The sequence below is a fragment of the Epinephelus lanceolatus genome, chromosome 8 (genome assembly GCF_041903045.1).
Source record: "Epinephelus lanceolatus isolate andai-2023 chromosome 8, ASM4190304v1, whole genome shotgun sequence".
NCBI classification, from domain to species: domain Eukaryota; kingdom Metazoa; phylum Chordata; class Actinopteri; order Perciformes; family Serranidae; genus Epinephelus; species Epinephelus lanceolatus.
The window spans coordinates 7,043,755-7,061,644 of NC_135741.1; the positions used below are offsets into that span (position 1 = coordinate 7,043,755).

The 17,890-nt window shown below is 40.5% G+C and overlaps 2 protein-coding genes across 2 annotated transcripts; both read left to right on the forward strand.

Annotated features, from left to right (window-relative positions):
* The first annotated feature begins 7,191 nt into the window (after positions 1-7,191).
* LOC117258691 (P2Y purinoceptor 1-like) lies at positions 7,192-8,178 on the forward strand. Its single transcript, XM_033629784.1, has one exon. The coding sequence runs from the start codon at positions 7,192-7,194 to the stop codon at positions 8,176-8,178; it is 987 nt and encodes a 328-aa protein (XP_033485675.1).
* A 5,858-nt stretch (positions 8,179-14,036) lies between these two features.
* LOC117258690 (P2Y purinoceptor 1-like) lies at positions 14,037-15,425 on the forward strand. The gene has a single exon (XM_033629783.2). It carries the CDS (start codon positions 14,119-14,121, stop codon positions 15,115-15,117), a length of 999 nt encoding a protein of 332 aa, XP_033485674.1. The 5' UTR covers positions 14,037-14,118; the 3' UTR covers positions 15,118-15,425.
* Positions 15,426-17,890: the final 2,465 nt, after the last annotated feature.

Genomic DNA, 17,890 nt, shown 5'->3' on the forward strand with positions numbered 1-17,890 from the left:
TATTTATTCTATGCAGTTAGAAAGAAGAATTATGCATTGTTTCTGCATTATCACTTTATTATGATAATGGATTTATTTGAATGTATTCCATTTCTTTCATGCTCTGATGAGTAAATGAAACTTTATATTATCTGACTTCCAGTTAGTCTTAATTCACATGTCAATCCTAGGATCAATTTTATTTTTGTTTCAAAAAGGGTTTTCGGATTGAGTATTTATTCACATTCTTAATAATTACAAAACTCTTACTGTGTTGTTGAGGAAAAGGATTTAATGGTATTTGTTACATTTAAACGCTGTGTCTTAATTCAGGGGCTGCAGCCTCTGCGGTCAACGACAGCCACGTCCTTTGAAGACCGCATCACTCAGACAGAACGGTCTCTAAAAAAGGGGTGGTCTGGTCTCTGTTCTCACCCTGACCTAATGATGTTCCTGTTACCTAGTGACCAGCTGTTCTTGACAAAAGAAGGAGTAAGCTAGTAAGTTAGTTAGCCCTAAATCATGGACCCAGAGATTGTTATTTTATACATTTTCTTTACTTAATACTTGAGGAGATGATTCACTGCCAGAGACACCGCCGTTTGATATATTTCAGGCTGATGGACCGTTTTAGGTAAACTAGCTAATAGTAATGTAAACAACAGTTAAATGTTAGCTAGTTAACAATTGTTAGTTGACTTAATATATAATCATTAGTGGTGCCCAGTGCATCTTGGGATAGGCCAGGCCACAAAGGATTCATCCGTTGCATCCTTCAAATTCTGGGAAAGAAGGCTGCATTTCTCAGCTGTATTTGAAGGAGCCTTTGAAATGGGACAGCCTTGGTCGCGTCGATGTGACACAACCGGTCTTCAAATACAGCCTTTGAAGGCTGCAACCCCTGAATTGAGACACAGCTATAGACAGCTGCGCCATTTTGAGGAGAGAAGTCTGGACGATTCAAAGGACCTGTGAGTGATGGGGGCCATTAAAAAAACTGGAACATTACAATTTTTTAACAGAAAATTACTAACCTGACATCGTTATCAGATGATGATTGATGATTATGTTAAATGTGCTACCTAAACAGTTTCTCTGTAAACATCCAGAGAGTACTTTTAATGTACTTTTATTTATTGGCGATGTAGCGCAAGTTGTTCATGATGTTCATTTAGAGCAGATGTCTTAATTTTTGCTATTTTTCTATGTATTTTAAGATTTTTTGAATATGGTGAACTAAAAAATGTGTGTTAAACTGAAGTGTGGTGGAATATGTAGTGTCTGTTGTCTGATGTGATTGGCTGTAGCTCCTGACACTGTTTGGTTTAAAGGTCTTGATTTGCTGAGGGCCTCAAAATTGTTTTATGCACAATGCAATGATGTCATGATTATCTCACCACTGTCAGCCGTGTGACTTGCTCAACCTAATGGTGTAGCATAATGATCTAATAATCAGCTGTTTGACAAAGGTGTGGCCTGTGTAACAGATGAGTGTACCTGTGTCTCAGTATAAAATTGCTTTTATGTGACACGGCTGATATACGGCCATCTTGACTCCCTGAAAGGAGTTCTGAGATCTCAATGGGACCTCCCTGGCCAAATAAAGGATAATTAAAACAAGTAAATGCTGCAGCTGAGGTGGAGGTAATTGTATTGATTTTCATACATACATACATACATGTTTATTTATATAAATGTATATATTTCTATTTTTACCAACACAACACCACTAAGAGCCTCTAAAGTTACGAGAAGGGTAACACAGTCTCAACAAAAACTGAATGTAGGCCTCACAAACGTAGGAAATATTGCACAGCATTTGTACTGGATTGCATTACATTGTGGGGATATAATATTAAAGTGAGCTAACTCTGTTTATATTAACTCCCGAAGTAAAAAAAATCGGTTGCTACTTTTAGCAGTCGACTAATGAAATGTAGCACTGTGCCCAAGACGAATTTCCCTTGGGGGACAATAAAGTTTACTTTACTTTAATTACTTTAGCAATGGTCTTTTATTGTCTTAAATTTTCAAATTTAAATGGTAAAATGTAATGATGCTCTCATACATAATGCTGATAGGCCTACTCATCAGTTGTCAAAGCCTTGACTGCATGCTGTACAAGTGGAAACTAATGCTGTGTCTCAGATCGTGTACTTCTGTACTTACACTTAATATTTTGAGTGCATAAGAGTGTTCACACTGAGAAGTATGGAAAAATGCAGTGCACTATGAGTACCTGCATGGTGCACCTTAAAACGGTCAAGAAGTTGAGTGTGGAACTATGGACGCTTCCCGGCCTCAATGGTCGCCATCTTGGCTACGTGGCAGAAGAGGAGGGACCACTTTTCAAACTGGAAATGGCAGCCGAGGACTGTGCTAACGTGAACGCTGCATTGTACAAATACATGTGTTTTTTGCAGTAAGCATCACTATAAGTATACTACTACGGTGTAAGCCAGCAGTATGTTTACTGGGTTAGTTTAGCAGTCTGTAATGATTTGGTACCGCGAACGATAACGCAGATGCTAATGCTAGTTTGCTAACAGGCTAATTTGCAGTCTCATTTCTGGTAAGTGCACAACGGCCGTGTTTGGTTTCAGACAACACTACCCTGTCGAAATTTGCACACTACGCCAATAATTACATAGTGCACATAGTGTACTACATAGAAGTGTACTAACAGAAGTATGTGATTTGAGACACAGTGTAATTCCTAGTGCATAATTTACAATGTTTTTACAGATAAAATGGCCGCCCACAGCACTAATCTCAAACTGTCTAAATATGCTTAGCATCTAATTCCATACCCAGGGTGCATATTAAGAGAAGTCAGTTTCACAAAACTCTGAGCAGATCCTGGGGACAACATGATGTACATGTTAATACATCAATAATTATAATCCAATCATATCATACATACTGAGCATTCTGTCTTAACTAGTACTGTTTTACGTTTTTACTTTAGATTAAATTTGTTGTGTTTCTAAGATGTGGTATCAGTAGTGTTACTTAATTAAAGCTTCTGAATAATTTTAAACTTAAAACCAAATCACCTGTGACCTGTCTGCGTAAGAGAGGGCGGGTTTTAGAGGTCAGAGGTCAGAGGGTCAAACCGCTGGTGTTCTGATTTGTGGTAACTATGGAAATCGGCTAATCATAATGCTAGCATGTTAACATGGTTGCTGTCGGTAAACTCGAACTCGAAACTTCTCAATATACCATGAAGTGACTGATAACTTATTTCAATTCACAGAAGGTAAAATAAATTTTAATACCGTAACGTTACCAATTCCATTCGGCTTGTAAAATTGATGCTAATCGCGATTAGCGCGTTAGCATGCTAGCGACATTAGCTTAGCTCTCAGTGTGTTAACGTTAGCAACCTATGCTACTGGGTGTTAGGCAGTACTTAAGTAAAAGTAGTAGTACAAGAATGTTAAATACTCAGCTATGAGTACAAATGTATTAGTATCATCAAGATAAACCTTGTGTTAAGGTACCAAATGTAAATGTACTCATTATGCAGAATAGCCCATTTCACAATCGCACTGTATTTTAACTATTGATGCCTGTGCACATCACTGTGATGTTGGCGATATTAATTATATATATCTACACTCACCACTTTATTAGGCACACCTTTTTAGTACCAGGTTGGACCCCTTTTGCCTTCAGACCTGCCTTAATTCTTGTTGTCATACATTCAACAAGCTGCTGGAAACATTCCTCAGAGATTTTAGTCCATATTGACATGATGACATCACACAGTTGGCTGCAGATTTGTCAGCTGCACATCCGTGATGAGAATCTCCTGTTCCACCACATCCCAAAGGTGCTCTATTGGACTGAGATCTGGTGACTGTGGAGGCCATTGGAGTACAGTGAACTCATTGTCATGTTCAAGAAACCAGTTTGAGATGATGTGAGCTTTGTGACATGGTGCGTTATCCTGCTGGAAGTAGCCATCATAAGATGGGTACACTGTGGTCATAAAGGGATGGACATGGTCAGCAACAATACTCAGGTAGGCTGTGGTGTTTAAACCATGCTCAGTTGGTACTAAGAAAATCTCCCCCACACCATTACACCAGCAGCAGCCTGAAGCGTTGATACATGATACATACATCCATGCTTTCATGTTGTTTACACCAAATTCTGACCCTACCATCTGAATGTGGCAGCAGAAATCCAGACTCATCAGACCAGGCAACGTTTTTCCAATCTTCTATTGTCCAGTTTTGGTGAGCCTGTGTGAATTGTAGCCTCAGTTTCCTGTTGTTAGCTGACAGGAGTGGCACCTGGTGTGGTCTTCTGCTGCTGTAGCCCATCTGCTTCAAGGTTGGACAAGGTGTTGTTGCTTCAGAGATGGTCTTCTGCAGACCTTGGTTGTAACCAGTGGTTATTTGAGTTACTGTTGCCTTTCTATCATTTTGTACTAGTCTGGCCATTCTCCTCTGACCTCTGGCAGAGGAGATGATGTGACTGCTTACAAGAGCAGCAGGATGAAAGCTGAAGTGTTTGGGGCACCATTATCTGCTCAGATTCAACTAAATGCTTCAAAACTCATTGGACGATGCTTCACAGTGCAGATGGACATTGACCTGAAGCATATTGCAAAAGCAACCAAAGACATTTTTAAGGCAAAGAAGTGGAATGTTCTGCAATGGCCAAGTCATATCATCTGACCTGAATCCAATTGAGCATGCGTTTCTCTTGCTGAAGCCAAAACTGAGGGCAAAACACCCAAAACACAAGCAGGAAGTGCAGACGGCTGCAGTAAAGGGCTGGCAGAGCATCACCAGGGAAGAAACCCAGCATCTGATGATGCCTATGTGTCCAACACTTCAGGCAGTCATTGACTGTAAAGGATTTGCAACCAAGTATTAAAACTGACTGTTTAATTGATGATTATGTTAGTTTGTCCAAATACTTATGAGCCCTTAAAGTTGGGGGACTGTGTGAAGAAATGGTTGTAATTCCTACACGGTTCATACTACATTTTTGAAAAAAGCCTTAAATGAAAGCTGAGAGTCTGCACTTTAAGCACATGTTCATTGTTTCATTTAAAACCCATAGTGGTGGTGTACAGAGCCAAAATGATGACAACTGTATCATTGTCCAAATAATTATGGACCTGACTGTAACATTTAAGTCAAATTACTGCTTGAAATAAGTATAGTCAGGGGTAGGTGTGTGTTTAATCTGTCCACTGGTTCACCTGGGTTACCTTTTTTCAGATTCTCCTAATTAACTGCTGCTTTCATCACCCCTGCATCAGGTCATTTTTCACATTTTTGCACATCCAAAACTACAAATGATGACTTTTCTGCTTGCACAACCCTCACAAATTAAATTTAGAAAAATCCACAGACACACAAAGAAAAACTATGTTGCACTGCCACACACAAACACTTGACTTTTGTGCTCAGAATGTGACAAACCCTTTGATACAGATCAGCTAAAACCTTGACTTTGACTCCACCTTCTGGACAATTTTTACATTAACTTCTTCACAACTCCTACACCTTAAAAACAAAGTTGGAGCCTTGATTTTTATCCATCTAACAATACAGTATATTACTCAGTGCCTCTGCAAAATTACACTTCAGAGTGCAAATCATTGACCAGACTGGACTAGTGGAGCTGTTGTCAGTGCAGCAAAACTATTTTTTATTTGTATATATATATTTTTTTAATAAAATGTAGGATATAAAGCACAGAAGGGTTGTGGTCTCAGTGACGTAAAAGCACTAACATAACAGCTTGATCATTCTGTGTCCCCTCTCTGATTTCTGGGGTTTTTGTGGATCTATGAACGCAGCAAACTCTTCATGAGTTCATGAGAGTCACAGAGTGGAGAACTGATTGGTCAGTCAGTTTGTTGTCAGATCAGTCAGATCAGACCAGATCAATGGAGTGGTTTGGAATGGTTTTCATGGGAGTGCAGCCAGTTTCATCTAAAGTAGTAGTAGTAGTAGTAAATGATGGCCAGAACTAAAATAAGACACGTGTTAAGTTTCACTTTCACTGTGCATGGCGTTCGTGTTCTGTCTGTGCCCGGATTACGCTCTGCACTCCTAGAGTGTGGAGCTCTGAATAACTGAATGGTGTGCATTTCGAATTAATGGTCCAGTTCCAAAAGTAGAAAGTTAATATGTAACAACAAATGCCGATATCATGGAAGGTCGCCACAAATATAGAAATTCGTGTAACCCTGATATGATGATCATTCCCATGCTCAGTTATCTCTCCTAAGTTGTTGCAAGAGTTGCTGTCATTTGTTACACAGATTTGGTGCTAAATTGAAGCATTCTACTTCTGCTTCTACTTCTGACCCCCCACCCCCCCCCCACCCCCCTATTGTCAACATACCTATGACAGCCATACATCCTGTTAATGCCCGCCCGATGTGTCTAGTTTATGATCCCAGAGGTCACTGGGGATCATTTTATAGTAATGTCAAGTTCATTGCTACAATGAGATGGCTACTGTGGGGACGAACATCATCACACATGAATGAAATTGGGCTTATTGAATCCACAAGAGTCTCAGCTTTCCAGTCATACCCAATTTATGCAATTCAAAGAATGTTTAGGGAACCCCGTTTGCAGGAGTATTCAAATACAATAAATGAAAATAACACCTGTAATGTGTGCAAAAAAGTTGCATGGTTTTTGCCCATACGTATCTGCATGGGACTGCTATAGAGTGGGTATGTCTGTTCATGGGTACACATAGAACCTATTTTCACTCACATATCTTAAGGTGAGTGGTTAAAGGACCGCTGTAAAAATTGCCATGCCAGTTTTTCCCCTAAAACAATTTAATGTCTCTGACGAGACGTCTGTGGCTGTTGAACATACACAACCACAAAATTTAAATGTTATAAAGAGTCGGTTCCTGAGACGTTATTTCAAATATGAATAAATGCGTCCGGTGATATCAGCTATAGATACTTTGCATGGTTGTACTTTATTTGAGCCTTTTATGGTTCTACAACCTCATTTAACTTTAAGATACCATTTTATCATTGCATCTACTCGCCTCGGAGATCACGTACATTTTTAGTTTAATACCACAATGATACAATTCTAAGAATAATGTTCAACAGGAAGCAGTCTTTAAAGGTACACTGTCTCATTTACTTCAACCATTCTACGCACTGTAGCATACTTGTTTTACAGTATTTGCTGCTTTTTTGGCAACAGAATGAAGAACACCTCTTGTCCTCGTGTCAACTTTGACTTTACAGGCAGATTTCTGCCTCCTGTTTACATCTTAGTCTTCATCATTGGTCTGGTAGCTAACGGATGGGGACTGAAGTCTTTGCTGCACAACTGGAAGAAGCTAAAAATCATCAATGTTTTCATTCTCAACCTTGGACTTGCTGATATTTTGTACCTGCTCACTCTCCCGTTTTTGATGGTGTACTACTTTATGGGAAGGCAATGGATCTTTGGAGACGCATTCTGCAAGATAACAAGATTCTGCTTCCACCTGAATCTATATGGCAGCATCGGGTTCCTTACTTGTATAAGTGTGTACAGGTATCTGGCTGTTGTCCATGCAGTTCGAGTGATGGGAAGATTAACTCTGACTCGTTCTGTGGGGATCTCAGTCATGGTTTGGCTGTTCGTGAGCATTCAAAGTCTCCCGGACGTGTTCTACATCAAAACATTTGGAAACAACACTGGCAAATGTTTTGATACCACCAATAACTTCTATGTTGAGAGTTACCTGAAATACAGCCTTGGATGGACATTCACTGGGTTTTGTATCCCATTCCTCATCACACTGGGCTGCTATGGACATGTGATTGTTGTTCTCTGCCGCACAAATACCACTGACAAGGTACTGAAACAGAGAAGTCTGAAGTTGTTGTTCATCTTGATTCTTCTCTTCTCTGTTTGTTACATCCCCTATCATGCATTCAAGAATTTCAACCTTATGGCAAGACTTTTGACAAGTCAAGGCCTTTGCCCTGAATGGTCCAATGGAGTCTACATCGCTCATCAGATAAGCCGCGGCCTTGTGTGTCTGAACAGTGCTCTCAACCCTCTGGTTTACCTCCATGGAAATGAAGATATTCCCGCTCAGTTCAGACAGCTGCTCCAACAAGCTCGTCAGATGTTCAGCCATCCACCTCCAACAAACTCCAGCAGTATGCCCATGGCACAAATCACAGAGGAAGTTTAAGATAAGATAAGATAAGATACACCTTTATTGATCCCATAATTGAGAAATTCCAGTGTTACAGCAGTCAAGGAAAAAGAGTCAGATTAAAGATTTCAAAATTAGACTTAAGAAACTTAAATAACTAGGCATGCAAATAAGTACAAAAATCCAAGAGTTGGCGATAAATAACAATAATAATAATAATGAAAATAACAGGAAGTGGATAATAATGAGCAGCAGTGAATGAAAATGAGCAGTGGATAAAGGGAGCACATCTAGTGCAAGTGATTGTATGTGCAAAAAGCAGACAGCTGTGGTGTCCATAAAGTGTCCATAGTGTCAATAAAGTGTCAATAAAGTGTCCATGGTGCAGTCTACTGTGAGCAGTGCTGGTTATGTAGCCTGACAGCAGCAGGCAGGAAGGACCTGCAATAGCGTTCCTTCACACACTTTGGGTGAATCAGTCTATCGCTGAAGGAGCTCTCCTCCTGCAGAGGATGGGAGTCATTAGTCCTCAGAGATGACAGCTTGGCTGTCATCCTCCTGTCTCCCACCACCTGCACAGAGTCCAGAGAGCATCCCATGACAGAGCTGGCCTTCTTGATCAGCTTGTCCAGTCTCTTCCTATCTGCAGCCGAGACACTGCTGCCCCAGCAGACTACTCAGTAAAAGATGGCTGATGCCACCACAGTGTCAAAGAAGGTCTTCAGGAGCGCCCCCTGCACTCCAAAAGACCTGAGCCGCCTCAGCAGGTAGAGTCTGCTTCTTAACAGAAGAATAATAGTATCATGGTTAACGTAAGACTGAATATATTAATTTCCACATCTATATTAAGTTTATATTTGTGCTGTGCAGTACAGAAGGAAGGAAAAATGTTATATATATAATTATAAATGTAATTGTATTATTATTCTTTCATTTTATTAACATTAATGTGTTTACTAATTTCTTTTATGCTCTGATAAGTAAATAATGTACAGTTTGAATTATCTGACTTTCATTTAATTACTGGGGGGGCATTTAAATGCTGTGTGGTGTCCTGAGTTAGAAAGCACTGAACTCACTCAAAAGAAGAAATTGGAGGTTTGTAACTGTTGTGATTAGGAGGGAGTGCACAAGTTATTGTTGTGATATGTTGATGTTGGTGTGTGATGAGTTCAAATATTATCCTCAGTGTATATATATTTCATGTGCTTATGGCCCTATCTAGAGTCAGTGTTTGGTTTGTCCGTTCTGGGCTACTGTAGAAACATGGTGGTGCAACATGGTGATCAGACAAGGACCTGATGTAAACGTAGATGTAAACGGCTCATTCTAAGGTAATGTAAACACAAGTATTGTTATTTTCAGGCGATTATACACTAAAGAAAACATATTTATTATATTACATGCAATTTCTGCCAATATATCCCTCTAAATCCTACACACTGGACCTTTAATACAAAACACAAGAAAAAGAACACAAGCATACTATACTTATAGATCTATGTCTAAATGTCTTGTGCAGTATTACAGCCAGTTGAATAATATTTTGGTCCAAAAATTATTCAGTGTACCAGCCACAGGCAGAAAGACCACAAAGTTAATTTTTTAATTTTTCCCACATGGAAATTCCAATCAAGAGCAGCTTTCTCACACAAGGCATTTGATGTGGTCCGCTTGTAAATGCTGCCGTGAGAACACGAACCAACTCTAGGCAATTATACAACTTTGTAACAACATTAGTCCCTGATTCAGACCAAAGGAGATGACTCTAAGTCTGAAAGCAGCCTGACACTCAACAATATTACTAGCTTATTTTTCCAATATAACTGATCTTAAAACTTGAGGAATATATTCACTCTCCTGCCTGGTTAGTGTCAGTTCAGCTCACCTGCAGAGCAGCCACCTCACACTAAACTCCAGTATCAGCCTTCATTATTTCACTTTAGTTTTTTACACTTTCACTCACCTAAAACTACGTGATGACCTTTCTGCTTGCACCACCCTCACCAACAAAACACACACACACAAAGAAAACTATGTTGCACTGCCACACACCTCTTTCACTTCTGTGCTCATATTGATAAACCTTTAATACAGATAAGCTAAAACTTTGACTTTGACACCACCCCCTGGGGAGTTTTTACATTAACCTGACCACAACTGCTAAGCATCAAAAATCAACTTGGGACCTTGACTCTTATCTGTCTAACAATGTGGTTTTGCTTTATAATGAGCACTGCAGCCTCACAGAGCAGTGACTCTGGCTGTTGACTCTCTGTCTTTGCAGTTGGCTTATATAGATCTGAGACTTAGTTTGACGTCCCCCAAACAGCTTAAAAACAGCTCTGCACAATATGTTTTACAAAGTCTGCACAAGTCTTCAGCCTTTTAACTCTCCTGCACATTTTTAAAACATGTATGTATTGAAGCGTTTAAGGTTTAAGCCAGCTCTGTCACTGTTCTGTAACCCCTTTTCTACAGTCATGGGCTGGCTGGCTTGGTTTGGTTTGGGCCATTAGCTCAGCACAGCAGGGATTTGCATTTCCATTACATAGGGCTTCCTTTTTTAAGATGTGTCTTGAACTGACGATGGCTTGTCTTGAGTGATAATGTTTAAAAGCAGACTGCTAATCCACGGCTAAAGTCCCCTGTTATTTTTGCTTAGGAGAGGGATGTCATGCTGTGAAGCCCTCTGAGGCAAATTATGATTGGTGATTTTTTGCTTTAAATTGAAAATTGAAATTAAATTCTTAACAATGCTGTAGCAGAATGTTAATTTATATAGTGTACAGAAAGCAATGTTGATTATGTTCTTGTTCAGTTTCATTTCTTTGTCTAAAGTAAATCCCCAAAAGAACCAATAAGAGTAATGCTAAAGTACCAGATCAATAAACAGCATTGGTAAGAGTAGAAGTATTGTTAAAATCTAAACAACACCCATCCCTAAATGTGAGCCAGTGACTCAAACTCAAACTTTGTTTTGTTTTGGTTTTGTGTTCCTCAAAATCAGTACTAGATAGTACTGCACTGGACACATATCCTCATATCGGATTTTAGTGCTTTTTCAATTAAATGTAAATATTATTAAGGAAAATGTATGTTTTTTTTTCTTAATTAGCTACCACGTAGCCTGACCAAGTGACTCGAACTCAATCCTAAATATTATCACTGCACTGTACACACAAGACACACATCCTCATATTAGAATTTAGTGCTCCTATTTTACATAGCCCATGTCGAGGCTTGTTTTCACATGTTAAAAAAAAATGTTTCAATGAGTTTTCAGTTTAATTTCACTAGAATGTGGAGGCTCACACAGGTGTGACAGGTGCGTAGGAGGAAAACGTCCAAAGGCAAGAGAAGAGAGTTCCTAAAATTTCACAGATTCTATAAGTGGCTGCACGGTGGTTAAGTGGTTAGCACTGTTGCATCACAGCAAGAGGGTTTCGTGTTTGAATCCACTGGCTGTTCTCTTTGTGTGTGTGGGTTTCTCTGAGTTCTCTGGCTGCCTCCCACAGGTTAATTGGTGACTCTAATTCCCTGTAGGTGTGAATGTGAGTGTGAATAATTGTGTCAGCCCTGTGATAGTCTGGTGACCTGTCCAGGGTTTACCTCGCATGCCTCTCACCCAGTGTCAGCTGGGATAGGCTCCAGCCCCCCTGCAACCCGGTGCCAAGGTACAGGTTTGCAGGGTATAGCTGAATTAATGAATTCGTAAGTCCTGATATGTTATAATGATATCTTATGATGGTTGTTCAGAAAGGCTTGGTGAGTGTTTCCTCTCTGTAGAAGGAACTCGACCATCAGAGGGAGACTCTTGCCTTCCCATTTGTGTGAATGATGAAGCACTCCTGCAGCACCCAAACACCTACATGTCACGAATAATTATATGCACCTGTACTTTGTGTGCTAAAACTATTTCTGTCACACAAGGAGCCTATTGTGGGGTGTTTTTTTTACACCTTAGTAGATCATGGGGACATTCACTGTTCACAAATGAATATTTTTAAACGTGTTCAACACAGAGTCTGCTTTTAGAAATCACCACATCAGAAAACCACATCCCCCATGACATGTTAGAACTTACAGTACAGGCCAAAAGTTTGGACACACCTTCTCATTCAATGCGTTTTCTTTATTTTCATGACTATTTACATTGTAGATTCTCACTGAAGGCATCAAAACTATGAATGAACACATGTGGAGTTATGTACTTAACAAAAAAAGGTGAAATAACTGAAAACATGTTTTATATTCTAGTTTCTTCAAAATAGCCACCCTTTGCTCTGATTACTGCTTTGCACACTCTTGGCATTCTCTCCATGAGCTTCAAGAGGTAGTCACCTGAAATGGTTTCCACTTCACAGGTGTGCCTTATCAGGGTTAATTAGTGGAATTTGTTGCTTTATCAATGGGGTTGGGACCATCAGTTGTGTTGTGCAGAAGTCAGGTTAATACACAGCCAACAGCCCTATTGGACAACTGTTAAAATTCATATTATGGCAAGAACCAATCAGCTAACTAAAGAAAAACGAGTGGCCATCATTACTTTAAGAAATGAAGGTCAGTCAGTCCGGAAAATTGCAAAAACTTTAAATGTGTCCCCAAGTGGAGTCGCAAAAACCATCAAGCGCTACAACGAAACTGGCACACATGAGGACCGACCCAGGAAAGGAAGACCAAGAGTCACCTCTGCTTCTGAGGATAAGTTCATCCGAGTCACCAGCCTCAGAAATGGCAAGTTAACAGCAGCTCAGATCAGAGACCAGATGAATGCCACACAGAGTTCTAGCAGCAGACCCATCTCTAGAACAACTGTTAAGAGGAGACTGCGCCAATCAGGCCTTCATGGTCAAATAGCTGCTAGGAAACCACTGCTAAGGAGAGGCAACAAGCAGAAGAGATTTGTTTGGGCCAAGAAACACAAGGAATGGACATTAGACCAGTGGAAATCTGTGCTTTGGTCTGATGAGTCCAAATTTGAGATCTTTGGTTCCAACCGCCGTGTCTTTGTGAGACGCAGAAAAGGTGAAGGGATGGATTCCACATGCCTGGTTCCCACTGTGAAGCATGGAGGAGGAGGTGTGATGGTGTGGGGGTGTTTTGCTGGTGACACTGTTGGGGATTTATTCAAAATTGAAGGCACACTGAACCAGCATGGCTACCACAGCATCCTGCAGCGACATGCCATCCCATCCGGTTTGCGTTTAGTTGGACGATCATTTATTTTTCAACAGGACAATGACCCCAAACACACCTCCAGGCTGTGTAAGGGCTATTTGACCAAGAAGGAGAGTGATGGAGTGCTGCGGCAGATGACCTGGCCTCCACAGTCACCGGACCTGAACCCAATCCAGATGGTTTGGGGTGAGCTGGACCGCAGAGTGAAGGCAAAGGGGCCAACAAGTGCTAAACACCTCTGGGAACTCCTTCAAGACTGTTGGAAAACCATTTCAGGTGACTACCTCTTGAAGCTCATGGAGAGAATGCCAAGAGTGTGCAAAGCAGTAATCAGAGCAAAGGGTGGTTATTTTGAAGAAACTAGAATATAAAACATGTTTTCAGTTATTTCACCTTTTTTTGTTAAGTACATAACTCCACATGTGTTCATTCATAGTTTTGATGCCTTCAGTGAGAATCTACAATGTAAATAGTCATGAAAATAAAGAAAACGCATTGAATGAGAAGGTGTGTCCAAACTTTTGGCCTGTACTGTATATATAGTGCTTCTCAACTGATAGAATAATGACCAGTGGGTGTACACAAGCAAACAAATGGTCAAGGCACATACGCAGAGATGATGCACAAGGATTTTATTGTGATCTCATATCTACATTTGAGGTAGGGTGGTGTCACACAGGAAGTCCTGTTTGAACACATAACACATAGTAGGTTGTGTTTTCTTTCACTTCTCATAAAACAGGTCAGCGACAGAGGAGAGGATCTATACTACTGTAACCTATTTACAGACACAAAATGAACAAATCCTCCTGTCCTCGTGTCAACTTTGACTTCACAGGCAGATTTCTGCCTCCCGTTTACATCATAGTCTTCATCGTTGGTCTGGTAGCTAACGGATGGGGACTGAAGTCTTTGCTACAGAAATGGAAGAAACTGGGTAACATCAATGTTTTTGTTCTTAACCTTGGACTTGCTGATATTTTGTACCTGCTCACTCTCCCGTTTTTGGTGGTGTACCACTTTATGAAGAGTAAATGGATCTTTGGAGACGCATTCTGCAAGATAACAAGATTCTGCTTCAACCTGAATCTATATGGCAGCATCGGGTTCCTTACTTGTATAAGTGTGTACAGGTACCTGGCCATTGTCCATCCAATGAGAGTGATGGGAAGAATAACTGTCACCCACTCTGTGGTGATCTCAGTCATGGTTTGGCTGTTGGTGAGTGTTCAGAGTCTCCCAGACGTGTTCTACACCAAAACATATGGAAACAAGCCTGGGAAATGTTATGAAACCACCCATAAGCGCTATGTTGAGAGTTACCTGAAATACAGCCTTGGATGGACACTCACTGGGTTTTGTATCCCATTCCTCATCACACTGGGCTGCTATGGACATGTGATTGTTGTTCTCTGCCGCACAAATACCACTCACAAGGTACTGAAACAGAGAAGTCTGAAGTTGTTGTTCATCTTGATTCTTCTCTTCTCTGTTTGTTACATCCCCTATCATGTTTTAAAGAACCTCAACCTCTGGTCAAGAGTTCTGTCCAAACAGAAAATATGTGCTGAATGGTCCAATGGAGTCTACATCGCTCATCAGATAAGCCGCGGCCTTGTGTGTCTGAACGGTGCTCTCAACCCTCTGGTTTACCTCCATGGTAATGAGAATTTTCTTGCTAGTACTAGACAGCTGCTCCAGCAAGCTCATCAGACGTTCAGTCGTGTGTTTTTTTCAAACTCCGGCAGTGTGCCTGTGCCACAAACTGCAGATGAAGCTGAACACGAGTTATGATTTCAACCTAAACTATCAAATGACAAATAGCTCAAACAGCATGCAGCTGTCCATCACAGCTGATGGAGTGAATTAACTGCTGTGTGATTGAAACTGTCAGTCATTTTCTCACACGTTGCTTTCTTTGCCTGAAGAACAAGTTTTCTGTACAGTTACTTTTTATCTTTTTGTAAGTCATAATGTGGTTAACACATGCTGATAAATGTTGCAAATAAAGGGGAAATTCAGATAAACTCTTGATGTGTCATTGTTTTCTTTCAGAACAGGTTTGTGTTGTGATGAGGATCAGATCATGTGTTAGGGGGTGGGCCCAGTTGCTTGTATGGTTTCTGTTCATTAAAACAGGAACTTGTTAAAGAAATATAAGTGTCTTCTTCGTACACTGTATACAGGATTGAAATTGTTATTTCTTAATTGACTTGACAAGTATGCATCAACTGTATACTTGCTAAGAAAATTCCATCTCTGAAACAGTTCTGCAGATATCCTTGAAAATGACAGGATAAAAGTAAATAACAGACTTAATGAGGCATAGTGTCAGTTCAGGCAGAGCACAAGCGTATGTTCGTATTGGCTGATTGGCATCAGTTGTTTCATATGTCGTATGTTTCACAACCATTGGCTCATGCACAGCTGTGTGGCTGTAAACTTTCAGTCACATCATGCAGATGAACAGTGGAACCATTAAATTCCCCTCATGCCACTGCTGTGTGCTGTTTCAGTTCCTGTAAATTGCTGTACATTTTAAGAAACAGTTCACAAATATATACAGTAGTTTGAAAAGATATATTGATAACAGTAGCCACTAGATGTTACACTTCCCCTCCCCCCCTTTAGTTGCATTCATGTCACCACACTGCTGTTGTTCAAAGCATCCTGAGAGCAGGGGTGATCTTCAGGAGCTGTTTATAAGTGTGTAGGCCTATCGTCTGTGGGACAGATGTAAAGCTCTGGGTAGCCCTGCACTAACCTGATCAACTTTTCCGTATTTATCAGACTGAATATTTACAGAAGAAGGGAAAGATATCTGTCAGCTGTGATTGGTTTGTAACCTGACTTCTGTCTGACTGCTGAGCGTGGACACTTCCTGTGTCTGTCCTTAATTAAATTTCCACACAGTCCAGTCATAAAGGTTGTAATTTATGTTGACAAGGCACAGCTCCTGATAGAGTTTCACGTTTTGTTTTTTGTTTTTTGTTTGTTTGTTTGTTTGTTTGTTTTTTCTTCTGTGAACAAGTGACCAATGAAATCTTGCCGACTAATGACCTTTCTGGTCAACTAACGTCTGGTCCACTATTGGGGGACAGCCCTATACTAAACAAACATTTTCACCTTCTATCCCAGGCTTTTGGTTTTATGTCTCATCATATTTTGGGGAGACCACTGATTTAAATTACCCACAAATAAAGACAATGCTATTTTCTATCAATACACTTCAATCCTTTTTTCATACTGATACACTAAATATTGCAGTTAAACACTCAATCCACCAGTCATCGCAAACCAAATTCCATTTTCCAAGTTAACAATTGAAAGTTTAAATATTTAATTCAATCCAATTCCTTTTTATTGTCATTGTAAATGAATACGATGAAATTCAGTGCACAGAATAAAACAGGACTCATTTTAAAAGTAGTACATAAATAATAAAGGAGGGGATAAAATGTAATTCATTCGTACTTTAAACACGTGCACACTGCACATACATGCACGCACACATGCATATGCACGCACCAGCAGTGCCAACATATGCCGTGAACATAAAATAAGTTACAATTATTTGCACATAAAATAAATAAGTGAATAAAGTTATTGCACATGATGCAAGTGTGAATATTAAAGATTACTGGCTGTGTGATTTCAGTGCAGCGTTCAGTGTTGTAATGGTTTTGGGGTAAAAACTGTTCAACAGTCTGCTGGTGTGTGTTTTATGATGGGCAGGGTGAGATGAGTCCGCTCAGGATATTTGTTGTTTTCTGGAGGCAGCAGGAGATAAAAAATGTCCTCCAGGGCAGGTAGGTGTGTGTTCGTTATTTTCTGTGCAGCTTTTATCACTCACTGCACTCTCTGACCCTCTTGTCAGTTGCAGAGCTGCTGCTGTAGTCAGGACACTTTCTACAGAGCAATGATAGAGGGACAGCAGCAGTGGTTGTGACAGGTTGATCTTCCTGAGTGCTCTCAGGAAGTGTAACCACTGCTGTGCCTTCCTGAACAGACAGTTTGTGTTGTGTGCCCATGTGACGTCCTCTGAGATATGTGTACCCAGGAAATCGAAGATTTACACCCTCTTCACATCTTTTCCATTTATCTCCAGAGGCTGATGATCATCCTTTGTCCTCCTGAAGTCGATGATCATCTCCTTTGTTTTCCTGGTGTTCAAGGTCAGGTTATTAACTGTGCACCATCCTGTCAGCCTCTACACCTCCTCCCTGTGAGCTGTCTCGTCTCCTCTGCTGATCAGGCCCACCACTGTTGTGTCATCTGTAAATTTAGTAATGACATTGGGGTTGTGGGTAGGCATGCAGTCGTGTGTAGAGGGAGTACAGGAAAGGGCTCAGGACACAGCCTTGTGGTGCACCTGACATTGAGGAGGAGTGGTGGGGGCACATCCTAACTCACTGTGACCAGTTGGTTAAGAAGTCCCATATCCATAGACAGATGTTGTAATGGAGGCGTAGGTTGGACATCCTGTGAAACAGTGCTTGGAAGGATCGTATTAAAGGCAGAACTGTCGTCACAAATAATACCCTTGCATATGTTCCTGGCTTTTCCA